Source organism: Alexandromys fortis, unplaced genomic scaffold (genome assembly GCF_014885135.2).
Source record: "Alexandromys fortis isolate MF-2015 unplaced genomic scaffold, M_Fortis_MF-2015_v1.1 scaffold_326, whole genome shotgun sequence".
Classification (NCBI taxonomy): Eukaryota; Metazoa; Chordata; class Mammalia; order Rodentia; family Cricetidae; genus Alexandromys; species Alexandromys fortis.
The window spans coordinates 637,159-663,069 of NW_026068217.1; the positions used below are offsets into that span (position 1 = coordinate 637,159).

At 35.0% G+C, this 25,911-nt stretch overlaps 1 protein-coding gene across 1 annotated transcript in view; it reads left to right on the top strand.

The window, feature by feature from the left end:
- Nucleotides 1-25,911, top strand: part of Atrx (ATRX chromatin remodeler) — a 158,726-nt gene that overhangs the window by 72,925 nt on the left and 59,890 nt on the right. The window contains exons 9-15 of the mRNA XM_050130457.1: nucleotides 3,242-3,314; nucleotides 14,332-14,465; nucleotides 14,875-15,051; nucleotides 16,920-17,013; nucleotides 18,312-18,414; nucleotides 20,766-20,990; nucleotides 25,062-25,203. Of these exons, the coding sequence (XP_049986414.1) occupies nucleotides 3,242-3,314; nucleotides 14,332-14,465; nucleotides 14,875-15,051; nucleotides 16,920-17,013; nucleotides 18,312-18,414; nucleotides 20,766-20,990; nucleotides 25,062-25,203 (948 nt within the window). The remainder of the gene's footprint in view (nucleotides 1-3,241; nucleotides 3,315-14,331; nucleotides 14,466-14,874; nucleotides 15,052-16,919; nucleotides 17,014-18,311; nucleotides 18,415-20,765; nucleotides 20,991-25,061; nucleotides 25,204-25,911) is intronic.

Sequence of the window (25,911 nt, forward strand, 5' to 3'; positions counted from 1 at the left end):
TTTATTTATTTATTTATTTGGTTTTTTGAGACAGGGTTTCTCTGCAGCTTTGGAGCCTGTCCTGGAACTTGCTCTGTAGACCAGGCTGGTCTCGAACTCACAGAGATCTGCCTGCCTCTGCCTCCCTAGTGCTGGGATTAAAGGGTGCGCCACCACCGCCCGGCTATTTTACTTTATTTTTGATGATGTTTAAGACAAGCTCTTGCTATGTAGCATGCACTGGTCTATGTAGACTAGAGCAACCTCAAACTTGTAGTAATCATCCTGCCTCTACCTCGAGTACTGAAGTTATGGGCTTGTACCACTATGTCCAACAGAAAGTTTCTATCTGTCTTATGTTTGGAATTATTAATATTTTGTGTAATAAGTACTATTATTCATTAGACCTTAGAAGCTGGCAACATGTGGCAAACACACAATGAAAGCATTTCCCAGTAATCCCATAATTCAGTACTAACCTAGACAATTATGTTCCATTTTAGCCAATAGAACCTTGACATAGACTGACTAGGTGCTAAGGATATATATTCAAAAAATCTTGAGTATCTGTCTCTTAATCAGATGCTAAGTATTCAACAGTTTGATTATATAAACCTTATTGCTTGTGAATTTCTTAGGATCAAGTGGAATATTTAGAATAAAAAATAGAATATAAATTTGCTAGGACCAAGTGGAATATTTAGGATTAAAAATAAAAGATAAATTTACTAGGGATTTTGTCCTACCAATAGAAATATGCAAACATAATAGAAATATGAAAGGTTTTGAAGATAAACATGCACAAAATACTGTTTTTTTTTTTCTTCAGAATAAACTTAGGTATGAGCCAGTGATTAAAAAACATTGCTTAAGCCGGGTTGCAGTGTTGCACACCTTTAATCATAATACTTGGGAGGCAGAGGACTGCCTGGATCTCCTGAGTATAAGGCTAGACTGGTTCATGTAGTGAGTTCCAGGACTGCCACACTACGTAGAGAAATCCTGTTTTCAAACACAAAGGAAAACAGAACAAAAAGAATGATTCCTCTACTCCTAAAAAGCTATCAAAAATAAAATTGAGAAAGCCACAATGGGTGTTGTAATGGTAAATGAACTATTTAAGTATTTTAGGCAAAAATTTAGAATAATTTGTACTGTTTGAACTTGATTTTGAAGTTTAGGTTAATATTTAGACAGTAAAGGGGATTACATCGGATGGCATGGAGTTAATGGTTTGTAATCCCAGCACTCCAGAGTCAAAGGTAGAGGAATCACTGTAATTGATCTGAAGTTGTTCTGGATGACATTGCAAATTATTGATCAAGTAGGGCCAAATAGTGAGATCTTGCCTCTAAAAAGGAGGGAATGAAGGTAATACAGCTAGGAATATGTTATTTTAATATTGTTGAAGAGGGATGTTTACTAGAATGTCCTGAGAGTTATTTTTGCTTTTCTACAGTTAGCATGCTTCTATCCTGAAATGTGTAGGTTTCTGTCGACCCTTCCTCAGTACTAGGTTTCAGTTCCTTGCACACACCAAGCAAGTACTGTATCTCTGAGTACATTACTTAGCCCAAAGTCTTTTCTTTATATATATTTTTCTCCATTTCCTCTCTTATGTTATGGAAAAAGTTGCAAAGAATAAGGGAAAAAAGGGTCTCAAATATTCCCTTTACTGGATTTCCTCACTAGTGATAACTTGTGTAATTAATACAGTGTTAAGTCCAGAAAATTGAAGATTTATTTAGATTTTAGTAGGTTTGAAAAACATTGCTACTTATTTGTATGTTTGTGTCTCTGTGCAATTGTGTGAGTGCCCACAGAGAAGAAGGGGGTGTCAGATCCCCTGGAGATGGAGTTTACAGGCATTTGTGAACTTCCTGACAAGGGTGCTAGGAACTGAACTCCAATTCTATTGAAGAACAGCAAGTGCTAAATAACCATTGAGCCATCTCACCAGCCTCTTCATGTTTCTTTTTTGAGACAAGTCTCACTATGTAACACTAGCTGGTCTAGAACTTACTATGTAGACAAGGTTGGTTTTGAATTCAAACAAATCCTCCTGTGTCTGATTTTCAGTGCTGAGATTACAGGTATGCACCACCATGCCTAGCCTATTGTTAGCCCAAGCTGGCCTCAAATTTATCATCCTTTGCTTCTGCCTGTCTATTGCTAAGATTACTGTTGTGAGTCACCATACCTGATTTAAATCAGTAGTTGTATATACACTTGTTCTCCCCACCCCGTGTGTGTTTGTGTGTATGTTTATGTATGTATGTATGTATGTATGTATGTATGTGTGTATTTTGGTTTTTCTTGTGTTTAGCTCTGTTATAATCTCAACACAACAAAAATGCCTAAATGTTTCATTATTATGACACCTGTTTCCTTCCTCACTGTAGAGTTTTCTTTGCTTGTCTCCATTACTAATTAATTTGCTTAATTTGAGATTGGTATTTATTGTGAGCTTTCCCCCTTTGTATTGTCCTTGACATCTTCCATTCATTAATATTGAATAATACTGAATTAATAGTGGATTAATATTGAACATCAGCATAAGTAACCCTGAGTGCTTTGGCATTCATAATATTAACTAGAGTTTAATATTTAAGTTGTTCTTTTAAGGTAAAATTTTTGTACTATGAAATGCACAAATTCCAGTCGTCCTGCCTTTGTTTCCTTTTTGCTGTGTTGCAGTGGAATCTGGGACCTTGTGAATATTAGAGTAGTGTTAATGCTGCTTACCTACAGCCTCAGCTATCTCCTTAGATTTTAAATAAAAAACTTTTAAAAATGAAGTAAGTCTTAGTGTGTTCCAATGTCTTTTTTTGGGTACCTCAAATTGTAGGTTTTATACGGATTCAAAGTGTGTTTTTCTATTATTTGGCACTATCAAACTAGAAGCCGTTTTGTTATTCTTCAGTGAATCCAGATATAGTAGATACTGGTTAACTTTGCGCTTTCAGTAGATTAATACAGTTACTGTAACAAACTACAGGTAATGATGGCAACTAATAAGCCTTTGTAAAAAGGATGGCCTTTAAAATTCTTGTGCTTTGAAAGGAACCTTCAGACACACACGATCCTTCATAAAGTTCCTTTTATGTATTTTATCAACATTCCTTGTACTTATTTAGATTTCAGCACTTTTGTATAGAACCTACTAGTTTGCTCTAGCATTGTTGGGTTTCGGTTTTATTTTACACAGCTTTACTTGTATAGATAATTCAAAGCTAATTTTCAGTACACTTTTTCTCCCAAGGAGATGAAGCCTTATCTAAATCAGTGCCTGTCACAGTGGATGATGACGACGATGACAATGATCCTGAGAATAGGTATGATTCCATCTATAAGGACTTAAGATTATAACACACCCTAGGGGTGGGCGCAAACAACAACTCAACAACAAGGAGGTTGTAAAAACCAGGAGTTCCTGCCTTAGAAAGATTCATGCCAGTCTTCTTGCAAGTTTGAAAGAAAGGCCAGAAAATGGGCTAAAGCTCAGAAAGCTTAAAAGAAAACAAATATCAATATTAACACACCTAGCATAGGGTGTGTTATAAATAAAGAACTGTCAATTTTATGTTTCCATGTAAAATGTGATTATTTTTTGAGGCTTTCAGTTTTGACAGATTAATTTTTGATGCAAGTGAATCATAATAAATGGCAAGAACAGACATCTCTATATTTGATTATTGTTTTGTCATTCAACATAGTGGTCCTATTTATGAAGATCTGTGAAGAATGAAAAAATTCATATATTTAAGCTTAGAAAATTTCTTTCAAACAGTATCAGTTGATGACGTATATAGGCCAATTCATATTTTAACCTTTTTTCCCAAATAGAAGTATATAGTATGACATTATTAATTTCACTAAGACTTAAACAGTATGTTAAATGTAAACAGTGAAGTCTATACAGTTACCTATCCTTATCTAAGGGATGGCTGAAAGAAAAAAAAAGACAACCCTGTCACAGCAGTGAGTAAATTAAACATATATTAACCATATTAACCATAGTCAACATGGTTCTGCATACATTTTAAAAACATTTTCTATTCTTTAGGATACCTAATGAGAACATAGCCTGGTATGTATAGTGGATGGTCAACTTCTACCTTTTAATAATTAATTGTGTAATATTGGGCTGGTGAATATAAATTTTTTGTCGTAATTTTTTATTTCTAACAATGAAAATTCTCTCTTTAATTCTGATACCAAAAATACGCAATAGTCTGAAAAACGATTTTAGTAAAGACCATGAAAATGACCATCTATTTCCAATAGAAAGCTCTAGTATTTAGAAACTGAAAATAATACATACTTGCTGTCATAATTTTGTGATAAATGAACCAAGTGCTCTAAGGTCATCTGTTATTTTCTCCCAGGTTTGTGTCTTGCTGATGCTGACAGGTTTCTGTTTCAGCCGTTGGCATTGTGTTAGTAGACTGGTCTTTCACCCTAGTTAAAGGATTCATACTTATTTCTACAGTTAATTAGAGCTCTGTTGTAAACCCAGAGACTCAGCCTCTGCTTCCCTATTTAGTTTTTCTCTTACAAATGTCTGTCCAGAGGTTTTATAGTATATACCATTAGGGCTAGATTATGAAAGCATTTAGAACTTGCTTTTCTTTTAGAATGCTTTCATTCATATATGCTGCTGTTTTCGTATAAATCACAAGCCCATAGATGTTAGTAGTAGTTCTTACAAAATCTTTTTACTAATAGTTATTAGTACTTTTTTAACTATGAGAGATGAACTTTTATATTTAGTCACCAATTAAGAATGTTATTAAAGTATAATTTTTGTAATAGCTTGTCAAAAATTAACATTTTCACTTCTAAAATTCTCTGATTTTTACCTCTCTTTAACTGACAACTATTATATTAGAAAGTCTCATTCCATCTTAAACTTGTGATTTAAAAAAACTGCAACTTGGGGGCTGGGAGAGATGGCTCAGAGGTTAAGAGCACTGACTGTTCTTCCAGAGGTCCTGAGTTCAATTCCCAGCAACCACATGGTGAATCACAACTATTTGTAATGAGATCTGGGGCCCTCTTCATTTCCAGCAAGCATACAAACAGACAGAACACTGTATACATAATAAATAAATAAATTAAAAAAAAACCCCTGCAACTCTTCTGGGTACTTTGGAGAGTAATTGAATTTTATTTTGAGCATATCTTTATACTCATTTTAATGTGCTTTTATAAAATATACAATTTATAACTTGTTTAATAGCCACTATACCAAAGAAGCATCTTAATATGCATGAGCTAGCTACTCCTCATATCCTTGATGGGAATATCAATACCTCTTTGCACTATTTTAGTTCAGACTAAGTACTTGAACAGATTTGACTATGCTCTAAGCAACCTTCAAAAATTTGTCTGAAGATCATGTTTAAATCTTTAAGTATATTTTTAGCAAGATGTATCTTGATAGAAAGCATATTGTAATTGTAAATTTGTACACAATTGTATAATTGTGTGTAAATTGTGTATAAATTTTATACGTTTTTCTCTTTTTATAGTATTGTAATTTATGTCCAGTGTTGGTGTTTATGAAGAGGTAAATAGTGTATTGTTACAAATGCTTAACTTTGAATGCAATAAATTTATCTAAAACTTTTTCTTGTTCAAGCATTTAATTTTAATTATGATGTATGTTTCATAAGCATTTATAAGGCCAGAAGGTGGTAGTTCTTGCCTTTTTAATCACAGCACTTGAGCGGCAGAGGCAGGCAGAGCATTGTGAGTTTGCGGCCAGCCTGGTCTACAGAGCTAGTTCCAGAACAGCTTGTGCTGTTACGTTACATAGAGAAGCCCTGCCTTGAAAAATCAATAAACTAAAATAAAATAAAGTTTATAGGTCTTTTTTAGAATAAAGTTAAATGGTTAGTTTGTAAGCCAAAGAAGTTTTCTCATTCTTCAAATTAAGGAAGTCAGTACTTTAAATTTCTAAAACACATATGTTTATATGTTGGTGAAGGCTTAATAAACAATTCTTTTTATTTACTTTAGTATTTTAAAGCTGTGGTAGTAAGAAAATAAAAATAAGCCTTTTGAGATCATTAAAAAGTTACATTTTCAGCATTTTACTGTAAATAAAAAACTTATTGTTAGTTTAACATTTGAAAGTAAGTATATACCACTGTGAGTTAGAATCATCCTGTCTGTACATTTCTATTTAGTTGACCAGATATAGTTTATTGAAGCAGATAGCTATCATTTTCTGATCTTTTTTATAAGAAAAAATTAGTGCTCTTAAATTTTGAAATTTATGCATTTGACAAGTTACCTCAGATTTTTCACCTTAGGCTTTACATCATCATCATCATCATCATAGTAATAATACATTGTTGTTGGTGAGTTTTTGAAACTGTCTCACTATGTAGCTCATGTTATTATGTATATATATTCACACACACACACACACACACACACACACACACACACACACACACACACTGAAAGAGAACTGCCTGCCTTTGTTACTAAGTACTAAGATTAAAGGTGTGTGGTACCTACCATGTTCCACTGCCTGGCAAAAGTTTTTTAAATTATAGTTTATTTTAGTTATATGATTGAGCCAGTATGGTAAGGATTCATGTGCCTTTTAAATACTTAGTTCTTTTTTTGTTGTTTTTCGAGACAGGTTTCTATGTTTAAGAGCCTTGGCTAGCTTGAAACTTGTTTTGTAGACCACACTGACCTCGAAGTCCCAGAGATCCACTTGCCTTTGACTCTCCAGTGCTGGGATTAAAGGCATGCACCACCTTTAGTTTAGTTTTAAATTGGTTCTTGCTTTGAAAAAACATCATTCAATCGATAAAAACTTTTGTTTTACAGTTTTCAGCCAAAATTCTTGGGAGTAAATGTGTTTCAGATTTTTCAGTTTTACTTAGCAAAACTTTACCATTTAAATGTTGAAGATCTACAAATACAAAGTATTTCACAGCATATCAAAATTTTGAGATTAGGAACGTTCAGTGGATACATGCTTTGTGATTCTTTTCTTTTCATTATGACTGGGGACTTTTTGACCCAAACTTTTCTAATTGTATATATTGTAGAACTTGATGCTGTCAGTGGGCATCACTCAGTAATAGAATATTAGTGTATATTCAGCATATTAGCACATATTTTTTTCCTTTTTAGTTTTTTCGAGATTTGGTTTCTCTGTGTTAGAGTCCTAGCTATCTTGGAACTAACCAGGTTGGCTTTTAACTCACAGAGATCCACTTGCATCTGCCTCCCCAGTGCTGGGATTAAAGGTGTGTACCACCACTGCCTGGCACATAACATTTTTTTATTGTTGATGATTTACATGGTTTAAATAATGTTGTTCCTTTTTCTCAGAATTCCTATAGATTTTTTCATAAATGCAAACTCTGTTATGGGAGTTGTTGATTGAAGTTTTTGTTACTCTTGGAGAATGGGACAATAGGTTTTGCCTTTCAATCTAGGCAATATACAATTTTTCTTGTTGCCCTGTTGGCATGATGTGGATATTCTGTTAATGAATGCTTTGTACTTTTAGTGCAGCTTAGTTACTTGGGAAGAGACTAATGATTCCTGGACATTAACTATATAGAAACTATAATTAACATATTTGATGGTTACTCATCTGATTTTGGTAGAAGTAGTGAAACAAGTCCCTTTACAGTTTTCATTTGAAATATATTTACAGTTGACCCCCCCTATATATACACATATGTATGTCTGTATATATATATATATGTATATATATATTTACAAATTTGCTAACCCTAGAATTTTTTATGTGGCTTTTTTTAATGGGTTTCGTTTGGTTAGTAAAATTATTTTGAGACTTTATTGTGCTTTCAAAACAGCATTTGAAATAAAGAATTTTGTTCCTTTTTCTTTTGGAATTAAATGTTTTGAGTATTTAACAGTTTTAAGGTAATTCTTTTCATTACTTTGTTGATACAGTCCTGGTAAGTATGATCAATGAAGTCAGTGGAGGTGCCAGAGACAATAGAGTCCGCTGGCTAATGAGTCAACTAATTGCAAGTGTCAGCAATTTTATTTTTTTTACTAGATGGCGCATCAAAGAAAAAAATAGTTTTAGTATTGAAGACCTTTCTCCTTCTGTGGATAGGGCTTAGCTTAGACAGACTACTAAATACCCTTTCTTGTTTTCCATTCTTCAATGACATTGGGACTTTGAGCAAATAAATATTTTGCCAGGATAAAAAGTTTACAGTATAGTGTTAGCAAATGTAACTAATTTTTCTGACCTGATATCCTTTGCTTTTAACTTTTATGTTTTAAATTAATGATTTTCATTTAATTTTGTTTTTATTATAAAAATATTCAATATTAAAGATCGAATTCCTTAATATGACCAAATGTCCTATATTGACGTTAATGTATTTTTTCCTCAATAAAATTCCTTTAAAACTTAGATTTTTTTAAATTTGTTTTTTGTTTATTTTTGAGACAGGGTTTTTCTGTGTAGCCCTGGCTGTCCTGGAACTCACTCTGTAGACCAGGCTGACCTCAAATTTACAGGGATCCACCTGCCTCTGTCTCCCAAGTGCTGGGATTAAAGGTGTGCACATCATGCCCAGCTGGAATACTCATTTTCTAATTTATTGTTTAAGCAGAATAGCCCATGTATAAACTATTAATAGCTACGGGCAATCCCATTTATTTACTTATTTATTTTAGTTTTTGCAGGTCTGGAGTCAAGACCAGGTTGGCCTTGAACTTACAGATCCACTTTCCTCTGCTGTTGGTGCACAGGGATTAATGGCATGTACCATCACCTTGGGTTCTGAATATGAGTTCTTAATTTCACACAGCTTTTACCTTGATAGTCTTGACTTTTTTTGAAAATTTTGATACTAATTTTCCTGATACTCCTAGCAAAAAGAAAAGAGGACTACTTGTTTCTGATGACAGACGTTATAGGACATTTGATTGAAGAAGTGATTGGATGAATTTGTTGTTTATCTTTTGATTATTTACTGAATTCCTATGAACTCTTATCATTTTGGGGTATAGATCATCATGGCTTATTTACTTTTTGATAGAAAACTTCACATTAAGGAATTTTGAAGTTGTATTAAAATAATATATTAGTGTAAAGTTTAAAAATTTCTATAATTATAAAACTTTTTAATCTTTGAAGTAAATGACAGTGATTAAAATAATGCCTTATACTCTGCTGCAAAATATGTATTTACTATTCTTTTCTCACTGAAAATAGTAAACATTCCTTAACTTTTCACCCTGTAATTGTTTTACAAATAAACTTGGAAAGTACAATGTGTGCTTTATGTTATGTATACTCAGAAACTATGTCATCTAAGTAAAATACATTTAAGCCAATGATCTATTTTGTTAGCTGTATATTTTAGGCAGAGTTTCTGTCCTGCCTGGTCCTGTAGCCATTCAGTCCCAAAGAAACACATAGAGGCTTGTAATAATTATTAAATATTTGGTCTATTAGCTCAGGCTTATTTTTAACTAGCTCTTACAACTTAGATTCACCCATAATTCTTGTCTTTGTTAGCTACTTGGCTTGGTACCTTTTCTCAGTGCAGCATCTTCTTTCCTCTGTGTGTGGTTGGTGACTGCAGACTGAGCCTTTTTCTCTTCCCAGAATTCTCCTAGTATGGTCACCCCGCCTAAACTTCCTGCCTGGCTACTGGCCAATTAGTGTTTTATTAAACCAATATAAGTGACAAATCTTTGCAGGATACAAGAACATTATCTCACAGCCCATATATTCTATTGTTGTACTTTATGCAGAGTGTAGAACAACAATTCTTTTTTTTTCTCTTTTTTTTTAATTTATTAAAGATTTCTGACTCTTCCCCGCCACCGCCTCCCATTTCCCTCCCCCCTCCCCCAATCAAGTCCCCCTCCCTCGTTAGCCCAAAGAGCAATCAAGTTTCCCTGCCCTGTGGGAAGTCCAAGGACCACCCACCTCCATCCAGCTCTAGTAAGGTGAGCATCCAAACTGCCTAGGCTCCCACAAAGCCAGTACGTGCAGTAGGATCAAAAACCCATTGCCATTGTAGAACAACAATTCTTAATAAACTTTGTTAATTTATTACCCTTTCAAAAATGTAATTTTAAGTTGAGAAGTTTTTTTCTTTTTGTTTTAGAGCTTCTTAAATAGTAAAATTGTAGTTGTAGGATGTATTACGTGATGTCATTTTATTCTATTGTAGATATAAAAACATACTGATATGTTTATATTTAGAGCTCTTTTTAAAAAAGAAAACTTTGATTCTTTGAATTGTAAAGACATAAAAATTGACTGTGGATTGCATTTACATGCATATGCATACACATATAGTTGTCTTTTGGAACGACTTTGATATGTTTGTCCAGGTCTTCATTAGCATTGTCATTTGCTGTCTCTCACCAGAATGTATGTTCTTGACTTCTGGTTATGTATAACATTTTGTGTTACTTTTGTTATAGCTTTTTCTAAAGTGTTCTGGTACTGGAGATCCATCCAGATAGTTCCTTATAGAGAAATTCACTTTTTTTGAATTATTGATTTACATACCAGCAGGAGGCAGTTTTTTTTCCTGTTTAAGCGTTTTACCGAGGCGTTCATTTACTCACTTATTTTCCAGATCACAGTTTCTAACAGATTTTTTTACTTTCTAATTTTGTTTTTCTGCCGGGCGATGGTGGCGCACGCCTTTAATCCCAGCACTCGGGAGGCAGAGGCAGGCGGATCTCTGTGAGTTCGAGACCAGCCTGATCTACAGAGCTAGTTCCAGGACAGGCTCCAAAGCCACAGAGAAACCCTGTCTCGAAAAACAAAACAAAAAAAAATTGTTTTTCTGATTGCTTTTTTGTGTTATCAGGCTCATTTCTTATCATTTTTGCTTATTTTAGTAGATGAGGTGTAATAAAACATCTTAGCATTTGCTGTGTAATTTAGAAGTCTTTGTTTGTATGGACTTGGGGGTCCTATCTTATGCATCATCCTGTTCATTGTTTGTGGGATTATACCCTCCCTCCATATTGTTTTGCTTTCTTCCCTCTTCTTTCCCTCCCTTTCAGGAAAATGGAGGCTCTTATTACATCAGGCTCTGCCTGGGTATGCTGCCACAAGAATGGCACAGCCTGTGGCTTTAATGCTTCTGATAAGAGTCCTGACTGCTTTGAATGCTCTACTTGGTCCTATGGTATAATTTTGATCATTGAGATTCCAGGGGGCACCTTGTTGCCTGGATGAATTTCTCAGAAACATCCTGGAAAGCCTCAAGAAAGGAACTTCAGAGCAAACAGAATCAACTAGGGAACATGACTATACATCCATCACATGCATACCAGCATGGGTCCAGCTGAGGCCTCAAATGATGCTTTGCCAGCCTCAGCTGGTTCTCAAGTGATGTCTCTTTGGCCCATGACTCCAGAGTTAAGGTAGTGGAGTTTCCCTAAAGTGGCTCACTGTTGGCTTTGTAGGTGGGACACATTTCACCTCAGCATGCTTTCTGTTCAGATTGAAGTTTGGTCTTAGCCCTTAGGTCCTTTGAATTATAATTTTCTGATGTAGCACAATTTATGTTAGGATTATAACAGTCATTCTTTGACATGAGGCTTGAACCATCAATCATTTTGCTTTTTAAATTTATTTTTATCTCTAAGTCTATGTGTGGGTATATGTACCATGTGTGCAGGTGCCCACAGAGGCCAGGGATGTTGATTACCCCAAGTGCTGGAGTTACAGAACATTATGAGCTTCCTGATCATGCCGGTGCTTGGCATTAAGCTTGTGTCCTATGGAAGAGCAGTATGTGTGCTTAACATTTTGCCACCTCATTAGTTCCCCATCAGCTATAATTTATGTGAAATTATTCAACTTCCTTAGTATCCTTTGCTATAAATAAGATTTTACTTTGGTAAGATAATGTTCCAGGGCAGTTTGAAAATGCCCTAGTCTTAAAAATCTTAAGGAGTCTATATTTAACTTGTGATTTGGAGAAAAACGACCATTCTCTGAAATTTGTGGTTTATCTCCTTCTAAAGTGACCATAATTGTTTCCCATACTTTAACATTACTGAAGGTTGTTGACAAGTTGTAATTCTTTAATGCGTGGATGTGCTGTCATTTTCAGTGATTTATTGTATAATTTATTACTTAACATTGTATCACTGTTTAGATTAATATTCCTTTGTTATTTGACAATTTAAATCTTGTGAATACTTTAGTTAGATTTATATATTCTGACTTCCCACTTAGACATAGTCTTAAGAATCTAGTTTTTGAAAGAGGAAAAATCGTGTGGTTGCTTACAGTTAACGTTTTTATAGTTAGCATGAACTTTTAAGCTCTTTGAATTTGTGGTCACAACCAGAAGTCAGGTTACTACATTGATATTTAGAGTAAGTAGATTCAGAATGTATTGTCTTACCCAAATGATTTTATAGATCTTCTTGTAGCCTCTAGTGAAATACAGTTTTCTGACTCTAATCTAACATGCAACATGTCATGTACAAGTTTTATATATAGACACAGTTTTAAAGACTCTATTACCTAGCTTAACTTGAGAAAAGATTTTTCTTCCTAGTTGATGAGAAGTACTGATCTACTATGTATTTAGGATGATTTTAGAAAACCTTCTATAAAAGATCTTTTCTTTCAGTTCTAAAGAACTTTCCTTTATTTGGTAATGGCTTAAGAATTTGAGGAAGAATTAGTGGATCCTCTTTATAAACTGATGAGAGTAAATGATACTTGTTATTTTTTCTTGTCTAAATACAATATTGCACCCCTTAGTTAGTCTACTGTTTATAAAATGTTTCCTATAAGCCAGAACCACTGAGCCCTAAGTATAAGAGCAAAGCTTGCTTCCTTAACCGTATAAAGAGTTAATTTGAGATGATTTAGTCTATAAAATCATAGCAGAAACCATCAGAAAAATAGTCATCCGTGGCTTCCTTCATCTATTGGTCATTTTCTGTGTTGTTTTCTGATCTATCTGTGTGAAGGAGATAGTTCAAAATGGTATATAATGAATATTTCTGTAACTGTTTAATCTGTGTCTTTCAATGTAAATAGCAGTGAACATTGTATCTGTCAAAACTGCGGCCTTGACATATTTCTGCTCCTTACTAAGAAGGGAATTCTTGATTGAAGTGAAACTGCATGCTAAGCAAGGTAGAGAAGGGTTGAAACAATAAACATGGCCAGGTTTGGTAGCACATATCTTTAATTTTTGCACTTGGGAGGCAGAGGCAGGCCTCTCTGAATTTCAAGGTCAGCTCGGGTTATATAGTGATACCCCGTTTCGAAAAACTAATGAAACATATCCCAAACAAAGGTTCTGTAGTCACAAGAATACCACTTTCACTTAATCAGGCTTTCTTGATTGCCGAATGGCTGTTTACCTCATAAATGTTAAGTCATTACAAGGTTTTAGGATCTTGCTACAAGCTTTTCTTTTATTAATTACGGTGATTTACAAATATATAGCAAAAGGATACCTAGAGCAATCAATGACCATAACTTGTACAAAAATTTCATTATTGCTTTTATTTTACACTTTCAGATATTTTTCTTAGTTTAAGTTGGAAATTACCAAGTAGTGTATTTTCATATTAGTAAAAGGTGTGTCTTCATTAAGTAGTTTTTCTATTAGCAAATTTGTCTCGAGAAGCATCTTGAGAAATTGTATGAGCAAAGCTATTTTTCTGTATTTTTCCTGAAACTTAAAATTCAGTTATAATAATATGTGTTCTTTCACCTTATGAATGGCACTGATGCCCCTTCAGTGCTCCAGCTTGACTAATACTAATGATTGAATGATTCGATACTTCAGTATCGAATATTAATGGTGTTACTTTGGTTAACCTTTTTATGAAGAAAAGTGAAATTAAGGTCCAAACATATTATCCTGTAGTTGACGTGCTGTCTCCTATTAGATTGGTTTGTTAGTCATTGCTTTTCTGAGATACTGTTTTTCTGTTAAGTATCCCTTTCTCTGCAGATTTGAACTTCTGTTGTCAGGATAATGAATTTTACTGTTGTTAGCCTATCTCATATGGTAGTCACTGGAGGATAGCAGCATCAACTTTTGATTGGTCAAAATAATTAGTAGACTATATCCCTGAGAGTTTTTAGTACATTAAAAAATTATGTGGAATTGAGGAATGATCAGTGAACATTTTCAAGAGTGTTCATTGGTAGCTTGTGCTAAAACATGTTTTTTTTTTTTTTTTGGCTTGTCTCATACTTGCAGTATAAAGTCTGTTTGACCGTATTTATTTTTACTTTGATACAGAGAATTTGTTTTTAATTTGGTGTACTTTACCCCCCAAAATACAGCTTTTTATTTTTTTTTTACTCCCAAGAATTGCCAAGAAGATGCTTTTAGAAGAAATTAAAGCCAATATTTCCTCTGATGAGGATGGATCTTCAGATGATGAACCTGAAGAAGAAAAAAAAAGAATTGGAAAACAAAGTGAAGAAATGCCAGGAGATGAGGGTGAGCTCCCCACAGAGAAGTTGCCATGTTGGATTTATAGTATATTTCCTTAGCCATTTAATCTGTGAAGCTAATCTGACCAAGAAATCTCAGCAAATGCATTTGAGGGTTTAAAAAATATTTAAAGCTTTATTATCACAAATTATTTGTATGCATTACGATAATTGTGTAAGTTATGCTTGTTGTTTCCCTTACTATCAATAAACATGTAAACAAAATAGTTCTTATTTTAAAGTGTCACACACTGGTGCTGGTTAGTCCATAGTAACTGGGGCTGGTAAGTGACTACCTGTTATCAGTGGTGGTATTAAGGTACATAAATTGTGCTAATCGTGAATGGAGAGAATAATTTTAAAATATACTTAAAGTCTGTTGATGAGGGCTTTTTAGATATATTTTCTTCATTTAGAAGCCCCAAATCAAGTCAATTCTGAATCAGATTCAGATTCCGAAGAATCTAAGAAGCCAAGATACAGACATAGACTTTTGAGATACAAACTGGCGGCGAGTGATGGAGAATCTGGAGAAGAAAAAAAGACAAAGCCTAAAGAACATAAAGAAGCCAAAGGAAGAAATAGAAGGAAGGGTAAGACATTTTAATTTTGATTGTAAAGCAAATACTTGTTTTGTGAATGAGTTCTCATATTCAAATTTGAGTATATCTGTTCAGACACTTTAACGCTGCTCCTAAGAGAGCATCTGTACATATCTGATCTCATGTTTGGTCCCAGTGCATAACTAGAAAACTCTTGGCAGTTTTGCCATTAATGGTCTCTGTAGTTTTAGAATTCAGCCTGTCTTACACCTTAAAACCAGGAATATTTTATATTTTAGCTAGGCAATGGTGGCGCACACCTTTAATTCCCAGCACTCGGGAGGCAGAGGCAGGCGGATCTTTGTGAGTTCGAGGTCAGCCTGGTCTACAAGAATTAGTTCCAGGACAGGCTCCAAAGCTGTAGATAAATCCTGTCTCAAAAAACCAAACCAACCAAACAAACAAACAACAAAACCCAGGAGTATCTTAAAGTTTCTAATGCTGTGATAAACACCATGACTAAAATCATGTTAGGGGAAAAGTTTATTTCATCTTAGAACTCTCAGGTCACTCCATTACTGAGGAATGCTGGTTCCTAATTATTGACCAGGAACACAAGCAGAGGCGATAGAAAAACAAGAACAGTTTGCTTACTGACTTATTAGTCAAGGATTGTTCATCCTGCTTTACGACTCAGGACCACCTGCCCAGAGCTGATCACCACCCCCTTACCTCAGTACACATCAATCATGAATCAAGAAAATGCCCTACTGTCTTGCTCTTAGGCCAATCTACTGGAGACATTTTCTCAGTTGCTCTTCTTACTCCCCAAGTGATTTTTACTTATGTCAAGCTGACAAAAAACATTAACAACAACCAACCAATCAAACAACTTAAGCAATACAGCAGACAAAGGAAGAAAATGACCCATGGCAGTCAACAGCTGACCTGTCTTATGTCTTATGTCCTTACTATAGAGGAATCATTATATCAGTCTTGATTTCAACCAGCAATCTGCCTGCTATTGTTTCTCTTTTAGAATCCTTAGGTCATGGCTTTCTGTGTCCTGTACATAGTTGTTAATCATCGTCATTGGCAGAAAGTTTATAATCATTTTACCTTGAGCAGCCTTGTTTACTTGTACCCAGACTTACTTCCGTTAGTTTACCTTTGATTATTACTTACATATGTATGGCTAATTCTCATTTTGTCAATTCATATAGTACTAAACACCTGCATTTTAATATAGAAATACAATTTTATATTTATAAATACATGTTTAGTATACCTTATCTGATATGTATAGTACCAGAAATGCTTTAGTTTAGTGGGTTTTCCCTTTTTTGAAATACTGATATATAAATAATGAGATCTTGGGAAATGGATCCTTGTTAACACAAAGTTTATTTATATGCAGTATTCCCAGTGCACCTGCATTTTGGTAGCAACTTAGCACATGAGTTTAGATGTTTTCACTCATGGAATATGTTGATATTCATAGACTTCAGATTTTAGTGCATTTCAGATCTGATTAAGGCTGTTCAGCCTGTACCATTTGAATCATTAACTGGTTTATCATGTTTTGTTCTGCTTTTTTTTTTTTTTTTTTTTTTGAGATATAGGGTTTTACCATGTATCCTGGGCTGTCTTGGCACTCCTGATGTTGACCAGACTGGCCTCAAACTCACAGAGATCCTACCTGCCTCTGCCTCCCTAGTGCTGGGATTAAAGGTGTGCCACTATGGTGGGCTTAAATGCTTGAATTTGGTATATCTTATGTAATATATACTCTCTCTCTCTTTTTCTGTCTGTCTCTCTCCTGTTGGTCTTTATATAATTCTCTAGTGTTTTAATGTGAAATGACTAAATGGATTTTGTTTCTGTTGAAAACTATTTACTCATTTCTTTCTAAATTCAAGTGAGCAGTGAGGATTCAGAAGACACTGACTTTCAAGAGTCAGGAGTTAGTGAAGAAGTCAGTGAATCTGAGGATGAACAGCGGCCTAGAACAAGGTCAGTATTACACATATTTTTGTTTGTATGTCTGTTTTGCTTTATTTTGCAAAGAAGGTTAGGAATTGGGCCAATGAGATGGCCCAGACAGTAAAGGTGCCTACTGCTAAGTTTGATGACCTGAGCTTGTTCTAGGACCCATGTGGTGGAAGGAGAGAATTGATACTTGTAAGCTATTCTTGTTTCCCTGCATATGTACTCTGGCCCCCTCCCTCTGAAGAAGGGCTATGATTGATTGCAAATAAAGTTACACACACACACACACACACACACACGCACGCACGCACACACACGCACGCACACACACACATATGTTTGAAATTAATTTTTGAAAGTGAGAAAGCTCAGTGGGTAAAGATACTTTCTGATAAGCCTTATCCTTGGAAATAAATTAATACAAAGAGAGAACTGATGCCTACAAGTTTTCTTAACTGCTACACATTGGTTCTCTCTCTCTCTCTCTCTCTCTCTCTCTCTCTCTCTCTCTCTCTCTCTCTCTCTCTCATTCACTTATACACACACACAGGGAATAAATGTGTTTATGAAACCCTTAACATTGTGCAAATTAATATGTTAATAAAAATTAAGAAAACAGATAATTATATTTAGTCTGTAGTAGTGGTGATGGTTGAACTCAGGGCTTTATGTGTTTTTGACAATGACATTGAGGTACAGGCCCAGACAGATCTTCCTCTTTTTCTGCCCTTCCTTTCTTCCTGTTTTTTTTGGGGGGGTGGGGGGTGGGTGGGCAGTGTTATATAGCCAGGGCTGCTGACTTGGAGTTTCTGTGTACCTGTGGATGACCTTGAACCATTGTTACTCTTATTTTCACTTCTTGGGTGCTGAGATGGCAGGTGTTTCCTATCACTATTTTACTCTGTGGTAGGGCTTAGACCTAGAGCTTTGTGCTTTGTAGGCCAGCGCTCTACCACCTAAGCTACAGTCCTAGCCCCTCGTTAATGTTTTTAATTGCTTGATTTTCATTTTGTAGTGCTGAGAATGAAACCCCGCGGTCTGCTGCATGCTATGTGCATGCCATACATTTGAGCAGTGGTGTTCAGAAAAAGTCAGTGTTATTAATACTACTAAAGTATATGCTTAAAAATTGCTAAGATGCTTAATTTTATGATTTGTGCCTTTTATTATTACTAAAATAATAACATGGCATATGTATACTGCTCAGTGGTGTAGTATGTGTGCCAGCATATACATGATCCTGGCATGGTATTTCCAGAATAGTACATACTCATCAGGAAGCATTTTATTTTACTTTATTTTACATTTAAAATTTTCTTAAGGTCTGCAAAGAAAGCAGAATTGGAAGAAAATCAGCGGAGTTATAAACAGAAAAAGAAAAGACGACGGATTAAAGTTCAAGAGGATTCCTCCAGTGAAAATAAGGTAATAATGGCATTTGTTGTTTGTTTGAATTATTATTCACCCATTATATTATACTTCATAGTAAGTTCACCATTTTTGTTTGTATTCCATTCAGTAATTACATTTTATTATTTAATTCTTACTATTGTTGAAAGAATCATTTGTTTCTTATTTTCCACCTTTAGCAAGAAAGTCTTTAATTCATTTTTAATGTTATTGTATTCACATTTAAAACATTGTAATATAATACAATCATTACCTTTTTATGCAAATTGGTGTTTTGCCTGCTTGTGTGTCTGTGTGAGGGTGGTTGATCCACTGGAACTGGAGTTTTAAACAATTGTGAGCTGCCATGTGGTTGCTGGGAATTGAACCTGGGTCCTCTACAAGAGAAGTCAGTGTTCTTTCTTAACCACTGAGCCATTTCTCCAGCTCCAAAACATAACTATCTTCATTCATTTTTTTTCTTTGTTTAAATTCACAAAAATATTTTTTTCACACAGTATATTGGTTTCCTCTTTTGAGATAGGATTCAAGTAGTTCAGCCTGACCTTGAACTAACTCTGTTTCTGAGGTAGGCTTTGAATTCCTGACCCTCTTTTCTCAGCTTCCTGAGTGCTGACATGAATATAGGGCCTCAGGCATGTTAGATACCTACTCTTCACTTGAGACAATCTCCTAGGCCAGAAGGCTTTACTTTTTGAAAAACTAACTTTGGAAACATGTTAGAATATACTATTTAATGGCTTTAATTGTTTTCACAAACAATTTCAGGCTCATTGGACTTTTCAGAAGTTTAAAACATAATTTCTGTGTGTGTGTGTGTTTAATGCCATGTGTGTGCAGGTAGGACTCCAAAAGAAGGCAATGGATCCCCTGGAGCCATTATGAGTCACTGGATATGGGTGCTGGGAATTGAACTCAGGTCCTCTGGAAGAACAGCAAGCCCTTTTAACTAGTGAGACATCTCTTCAGCCCAAGACCCATTGAACTTTGCCATTTTTCTGTCTGATCTTTATTTTGCTTCTGGTGTGCTCTGATTTATTAATTTAACATTTAAAGTATCTTTTACAATAAAATATTTGCTTTCCTTCCTATCTTATTTTGTTGATGAATTGTTTTCAAGTTTAATCCATGTTGTAGTATATATCAGCATTTCATTTTTACATCTGGATAAACTGTTGTATATGTATATCACATTTTGAGTATTCATTCACCTGTTGTTGGACATCGCTTATTTTCTCATTTTAATTGTTTTGAGTCAGGCGATTATGAACATACCTGTAAATATTTGTTTTTATTCCTGCATTTAGTTGTCTCTGGTATGTGTGCAAGTTGTAATTGCTGAGTCAGATTTCCACGTAGTTTTTCTATATTGGTTACATCATTTAGCATTCTTAAAAGCACTGTACTGCCTCATGTTCACTGACATTTAGTTTCTTAAATTTTGCTGCCTGAGATGATCAAGACTCACAGGATACTCCAATCAGGACTTGATTATAACTCTAAATTTTCTTTAGTTTCCTTGTAAGATTATCGGTGCCCCCAACCAGCTGGAAGTAGTCTGGAATACTATGCCCACATTCCCAATAAATGGACTATGGATATTTTTTTTTTTTTTAAAGAGGGGAAAGTGGTGCAGGAGAATTTGTAATCTGTCAATCATGTGCTAAATAAATGTTGATCGGCTGGGCAGGAAGTATAGGCGGGAAAATCAGACGGGAAGTAGAAATGATGCAATGAGAACAGGAGAATTCTGGGAAGGAGGAAGTTGATTCCTCCCACTTCTGCCCAGATTACCAAAGCAGCAGGATGTGATCTGCCCCACTGAAAAAGGTACTGAGCCACATGGCTAACATAGATCAGAAAAATGGGTTAGTCAAGATGTGAGAGTTAGCCAGTGAGAGGGTAGAGCTAATGGGCCAATCAACTTATAATTTATGGAGACCTATGTGTGATTTTCTTTGGGGCTAAACAGTTGTGGAGTACCGGGTGGGACAAAAACCCCAACAACAAGCAGGCCCCCTTTGTATTACAAAATTTGGTTTTATTAATAATAATAATTACAATGTGCATAAAACAGTATCTAATTGCAGTTTTGAAATTTTTCCTCTGACCTGTCAGTTTGAATATCTTTTCATGTTCTTGTTTGCTATTCATATACAGTTTTAAAATTAATACCTGTTTGATTCTTTAGCCCTGATTCTTTTCTTTTGTTCTGGTTTAATTGAAGTTTTATTCAACACTTGTTTATTTCTGGATATAATTAATAAAGTTTTTCATCTACCCCTTGTTGGCACATTATGCAATTTAACATGAAATAAATGAATTAGAGCACTTTTACTGTTTTTCTCTGTATTTGAATTCCACAGACCCATTCTGAAGAAGAAAAAAAGGAAGATGATGATGAGGAGGAGGAAGAGGAGGAAGAGGATGAAAATGATGATTCTAAGTCCCCTGGAAAAGGCAGAAAGAAAATTCGGAAGATTCTAAAAGATGATAAACTAAGAACAGAAACCCAGAATGCCCTTAAAGAAGAAGAAGAGAGACGAAAACGTATTGCAGAGAGAGAACGTGAGAGAGAGAAATTAAGAGAGGTAGCCACTGTATTTCTGTGATATATAACTTTCATAGACATGTGTCACAGATGCATATAGGTTTTCAAGAGTTGAATGTCTTAATAAACTGTAGATTTCTAGGTAAAATTCTTTTACACCAGTGTTAGCATGCTATGCTTATTAGGCTATGCTTGTATAATTAAGGATTTGAAACCAATTGAGACTGTTACATGATAACAAATGATTGTAATATAGTTAGTTAGGAAAATGACTTCCTTTTTAAAATTTCTTTTTAGTTTCTAAAATTGTGTGTATGGGGTACATATGTACCATTATGCACATGTGTTTACCAGAAGTCATTTTGTGATTGGTTCTCTCCTTTTGCTTTTATGTGGGTTCAACTCAGTTGTTAGACTTGTGTAGAAAGTACCTCTATCTGCTGAGTTCTCGTGTCAGCTTTAAATTGATTTTTTTAAAAATATTTATTTATTATGTATACAATATTCTGTATGTGTGTATGTCTGCAGGCCAGAAGAGGGCACCAGACCTCATTACAGATGGCTGTGAGCCACCATGTGGTTGCCGGGAATTGAACTCAGGACCTTTGGAAGAGCAGGCAATGCTCTTAACCGCTGAACCATCTCCCAGGCCCTTAAATTGATTTTTTTATATGTATAATTTTTTTTAAGTTTATCTTATTTTAAATTATGGGTTTATATGTATGTCTGCATGTGGGTTTGCTTCATATGTGTGTGTGCGTTTGCCCATGAAGACCAGAAGACAGTGTCAGATCTGTTGGAATTGGGATTCTAGGCACTAGAGCTGCCTTTCAGACATGGGTGCTAGGAACTGAATGCTTGTCCTCTGCAAGAGCAGTATGTGCTGTTAATCTCTGAGCTATCTCTCTAAGCCCCGGGATTTCTCTTTTTAAATGAATTTTTTAGTGAAAATGTTGTCAAATATATGTGTGGAAAATTATATAGTAATCCTCCATGTATCTTTTATTCCAGCATCATCCATTACTAATAGTACCAAATTTGTTTCATATATTTACCTACTTTTGGATTATTTTGGAGTAGATTCCAGAATTGGTATCATCATCTATTAATAGTTGAGACTATAACATTAAAAAGATAAGGATATTTTAAACATTTATTATAAGGTCATATTTTATTCCTTCAAGATATAAGATTTTGAGAAATGTGTTCTTTTTAAGTTGCACTGCTTTGAATTTCTATGTTTTTATTTTTCTGTGTTGTGACCTCTACAACTCTTGGGATACATACACCCGTTGACTTTTTATTGGTGTCTTTGTGAGTTGCCTTTTATGCTGAGCTCATTCCTTATCAACACTCAGAACCCAATATAAAGGGAGCCCAAAATTAAACCAGATATAGGAATAAATTTATAATCAGTAAATGCCAGCTAAGACACCACTAAGGACCATAGGAAGAATAATAGCCAAAATAATGATAGAGAATAAGCTATGAAGTGAAAATTATTGTAAAAAAACATAATGAATATACTTAATTTAAAATGAGGTAGGGAACTAAGCAAAGAAAGCATATTATATGGAGGAAAAGAACTTCCCATCTTTACTAGCAGATGCTACTCATGGTCACAGTAAGCTTTTCTACTGTGGTCTGGGTAAGTGGCCAGCTCCTGTATGCAAGCGAGGCTGGCAAAGTTTCCAAGACAAAATGTTCTCCCTCCACGTGCTTGTGTGCATCAGAACCCGGGAGAAGGATGCAAAGCATATTTCTATACCATAGTAGGGGGGAGAACTCACATTCCCTGGTACTTTGTGTAATGATCTCAGAGTATTCAGATCTGCCCAAGGAAAGAGGTTGCAGACATCAAGGGGTTTTCTGTCTATTTGAAAATGTTTGCATCCACTTAACCTCTTTAAAGAAGATAAATTCATTATCTTACCATTATTAGAGAATTTGGGAGTGACTTAGCTGGGTATGACTCTACTGGATCCTCTGCTCAGTGTTTCATTAAGTTTAAGAAATTAACCAGGGCTATACTTTCATCTAAGAGTTTGTGTTATTTTCTCAACTCGTTAACATAGTGTGTTAGTTTCTTGCAGTCGCGTACATAGTCCCTTATCGACTACATGCTTCTTTCTGCTACATGGCATGTTGCTTCCGTTTTTTGCCCCATAGGAAAGTATTTCAATCTTTTGAATGGCTAACTTTGAGTTCAGGCCTACTTAGGAGAGTATGTTTTGAGTAAGTCTGAGTTAAATGATGATTAGTCATATCTGGGACTCATATCACATTGTATTTATAGGTCTTAACCATACTCAACGAGGGCAGATTATACAGGACGCTTATACCAAGAGGCAAGAATACTGGTGCCATTTTAACATTTTACCTACCATATCTTGCAAACAGGCCAAGGCATTTTAAGAAATTAAATTTTTTGTAGTGGCTGTTCCTTGTGATATGGCATGATACCATCTATGCTAGGACATAACTGTTGAATACTTATTATGTACTAAATTCTTAATATATGCTGCTTTATTTTCCACAGTTCCTCTGAGGGCTCTTGAAACATATTCCTAATTTTCAAGTATAGAAACTAATGTTAAGAAAATTTACATAGCAAAATGAAATGGAATTTGGACCTAAATGTATATGCTCAACTCTGTCTCTCAGTATTATTCTTGATGTGTTTATCACTTAAAATTTCATGTAAATTTAGTGTCCTTGTAATTCATTACAAACCTATGATTTAATTTCCAATTTTTATGTATAAAATTTCCTAGTTTTTTAAGTTTGCTTCAAGATAACTTCAAGGCTAGATGTGGTGGTAAACATCTGTAATCCCAGCATTTAGGAATGGGAGAGAGGTTGACTATTACTTCAACGGCATATTTTGTTTTTAGAGACAATGTTTCATGTTGCAAAGTTTGTTTATGAACTCAATATTTTGCTTAGGTTGTCTTTGACCCCCTGATTTTCCTGTGTTTACTTTCCAGGTGGTAAGAGTATAGGCTTTGTCACTATGCTTGGCACAACCTTTTGTTTAGTTTTCTATGTTAGGGAATTGAGCCTTAGGGCCTGGCACATGTTAGGCAAACTCTCCACTATCCAGCCATACCCCACTTCTACAATTTTTTTATTTAAGAATTTTTGTTCGTTTTTTGCATGTGACAATACGTTGTTCACATAAGCATTTCTTTTGTTAAAACATCATTGGGTTTGGGCTATATGGAAGCAGTTTTCTAGGTCTAAATCTATTGCTTAGTTCCTATCTTTAAAGTGTTAGTTAGGGTTGACAAAAAATGAGTGTACACATACTTGTTCTCGTGTGTATGTTAAATTAAGGTTTTTGTTAGTATATATGTATTTGTGTGTGTGTGTGAGGTGCATATTTATGTAGAACTCAGAGTTTAGCCTGGAGTGTCATTCCTCGGGAACTATCAACCGCACTTAAGATAGGGACTCCCAGGGACTTGGAGTTGGCCAGGTATATTATGGCTTCTGAGTGATAGAATCTGCCTTTCTCTACTACCACAAGGGATAGCTTGCTTCTTTCCTTCTTGCCTTCTTTTGTCCTTTTATTCTCCCCCCCCCTCCCCTGCCTAATTACCTGCCTGCTCACCCTTTCTCCTTCCCTCCTTCCTTCCACGCATTTTGGGGATTGAACTCAGGTCCACATGCTTGTACAAGCAAGTACTTCACTGACTGAGAGAGCTATTTGCTTAAAATCCTACTTAATACAACTGTATTCCAATATTTTGGGTGCTATAGTGATTTCAAATCTATATGAAATTTTCTTTTTCTCTGGAAAACATGAACCTGGGTATAGGTGTGTTTATGCTTTGGAAAAATCTATCTTAAGATTGATACTAAGCTGGTGGCTAACGCCTTTTATCCCAGCACTTGGCTCATAGAGGCAGGTGGATCTCTATGAGTTTCAGGCCAGGCTGATCTACAAGAGTGAGTTCCAGGACAGCAAGGACTGTTACACAGAGAAACTCTGTATTGAAAACAAACAAACAAACAAACAAAAAAAATACAAAACCAAAAAAGATTGCTACTCCACCATTGCTTGAAAGATTTCTGTGAGCTTAACTATCAACAACTCCCTTTTTTGTAGGTGATAGAAATTGAGGATGCCTCACCTACCAAGTGTCCAATAACAACCAAATTGGTTTTAGATGAAGATGAAGAAACCAAAGAACCTTTAGTGCAGGTTCATAGAAACATGGTTATAAAATTGAAACCCCACCAAGTAGATGGTAAGAAGTTATTAAATGATTTAATCACTTTTAGCTAAATTTTACCTATATTTTGTTTTCTTCTGTTTGTCTAGAATTTTGCTAATCACTGGAGATACATTGTAGAGCAATAATATGATTACAGCTGTTATAGATCTTACCAGGAAGGGAGAGCAAGTTTTGGTGACTGCAAGCATAGTGTTTTAAATTGGCAAGAAGTGCTCTTACAAGTGGGAAGCAGAGTACATAGTGCTTGGCTAGAGCAGTTAGGAAGAAACACAGTTAACCAAAAGCTTTCTTAGGGAAGTGCCATTTCAGCATTTTGAAGTAAGTGTTTAATTGGTTTTCCCACATTAGTATTAGGAAGTTATTCAACTGTTCCTATTCTCTGCTGTGTTACTATAGAGCTACTACTTTAATTTTAAATGTATATGTGAAGTAGTCCATAAGGGAAATTGAGCTGTTCCTACTTCTTGGATTACCAGCCCTGTTTATTGTTCAGTTTCTATTGCTCAACGAAAAATTTTCTTCCCGGAATAGTTTTCTAGTTGATTCTGTAGCCCTTAATGTGCATTTGATAGGAAGCTCTGCCCTCTTTGGTTAAAGTTCTGTTTTTCAAGTATTCTTCTACCTTTTAAAGCTATCTTAAGGTATAGAGAAATCTAGTGTTATACTTTAGGGTATTTGAACCGACATACACCCGTTTTCTGCTTGTGTTTTAGTTCTGCT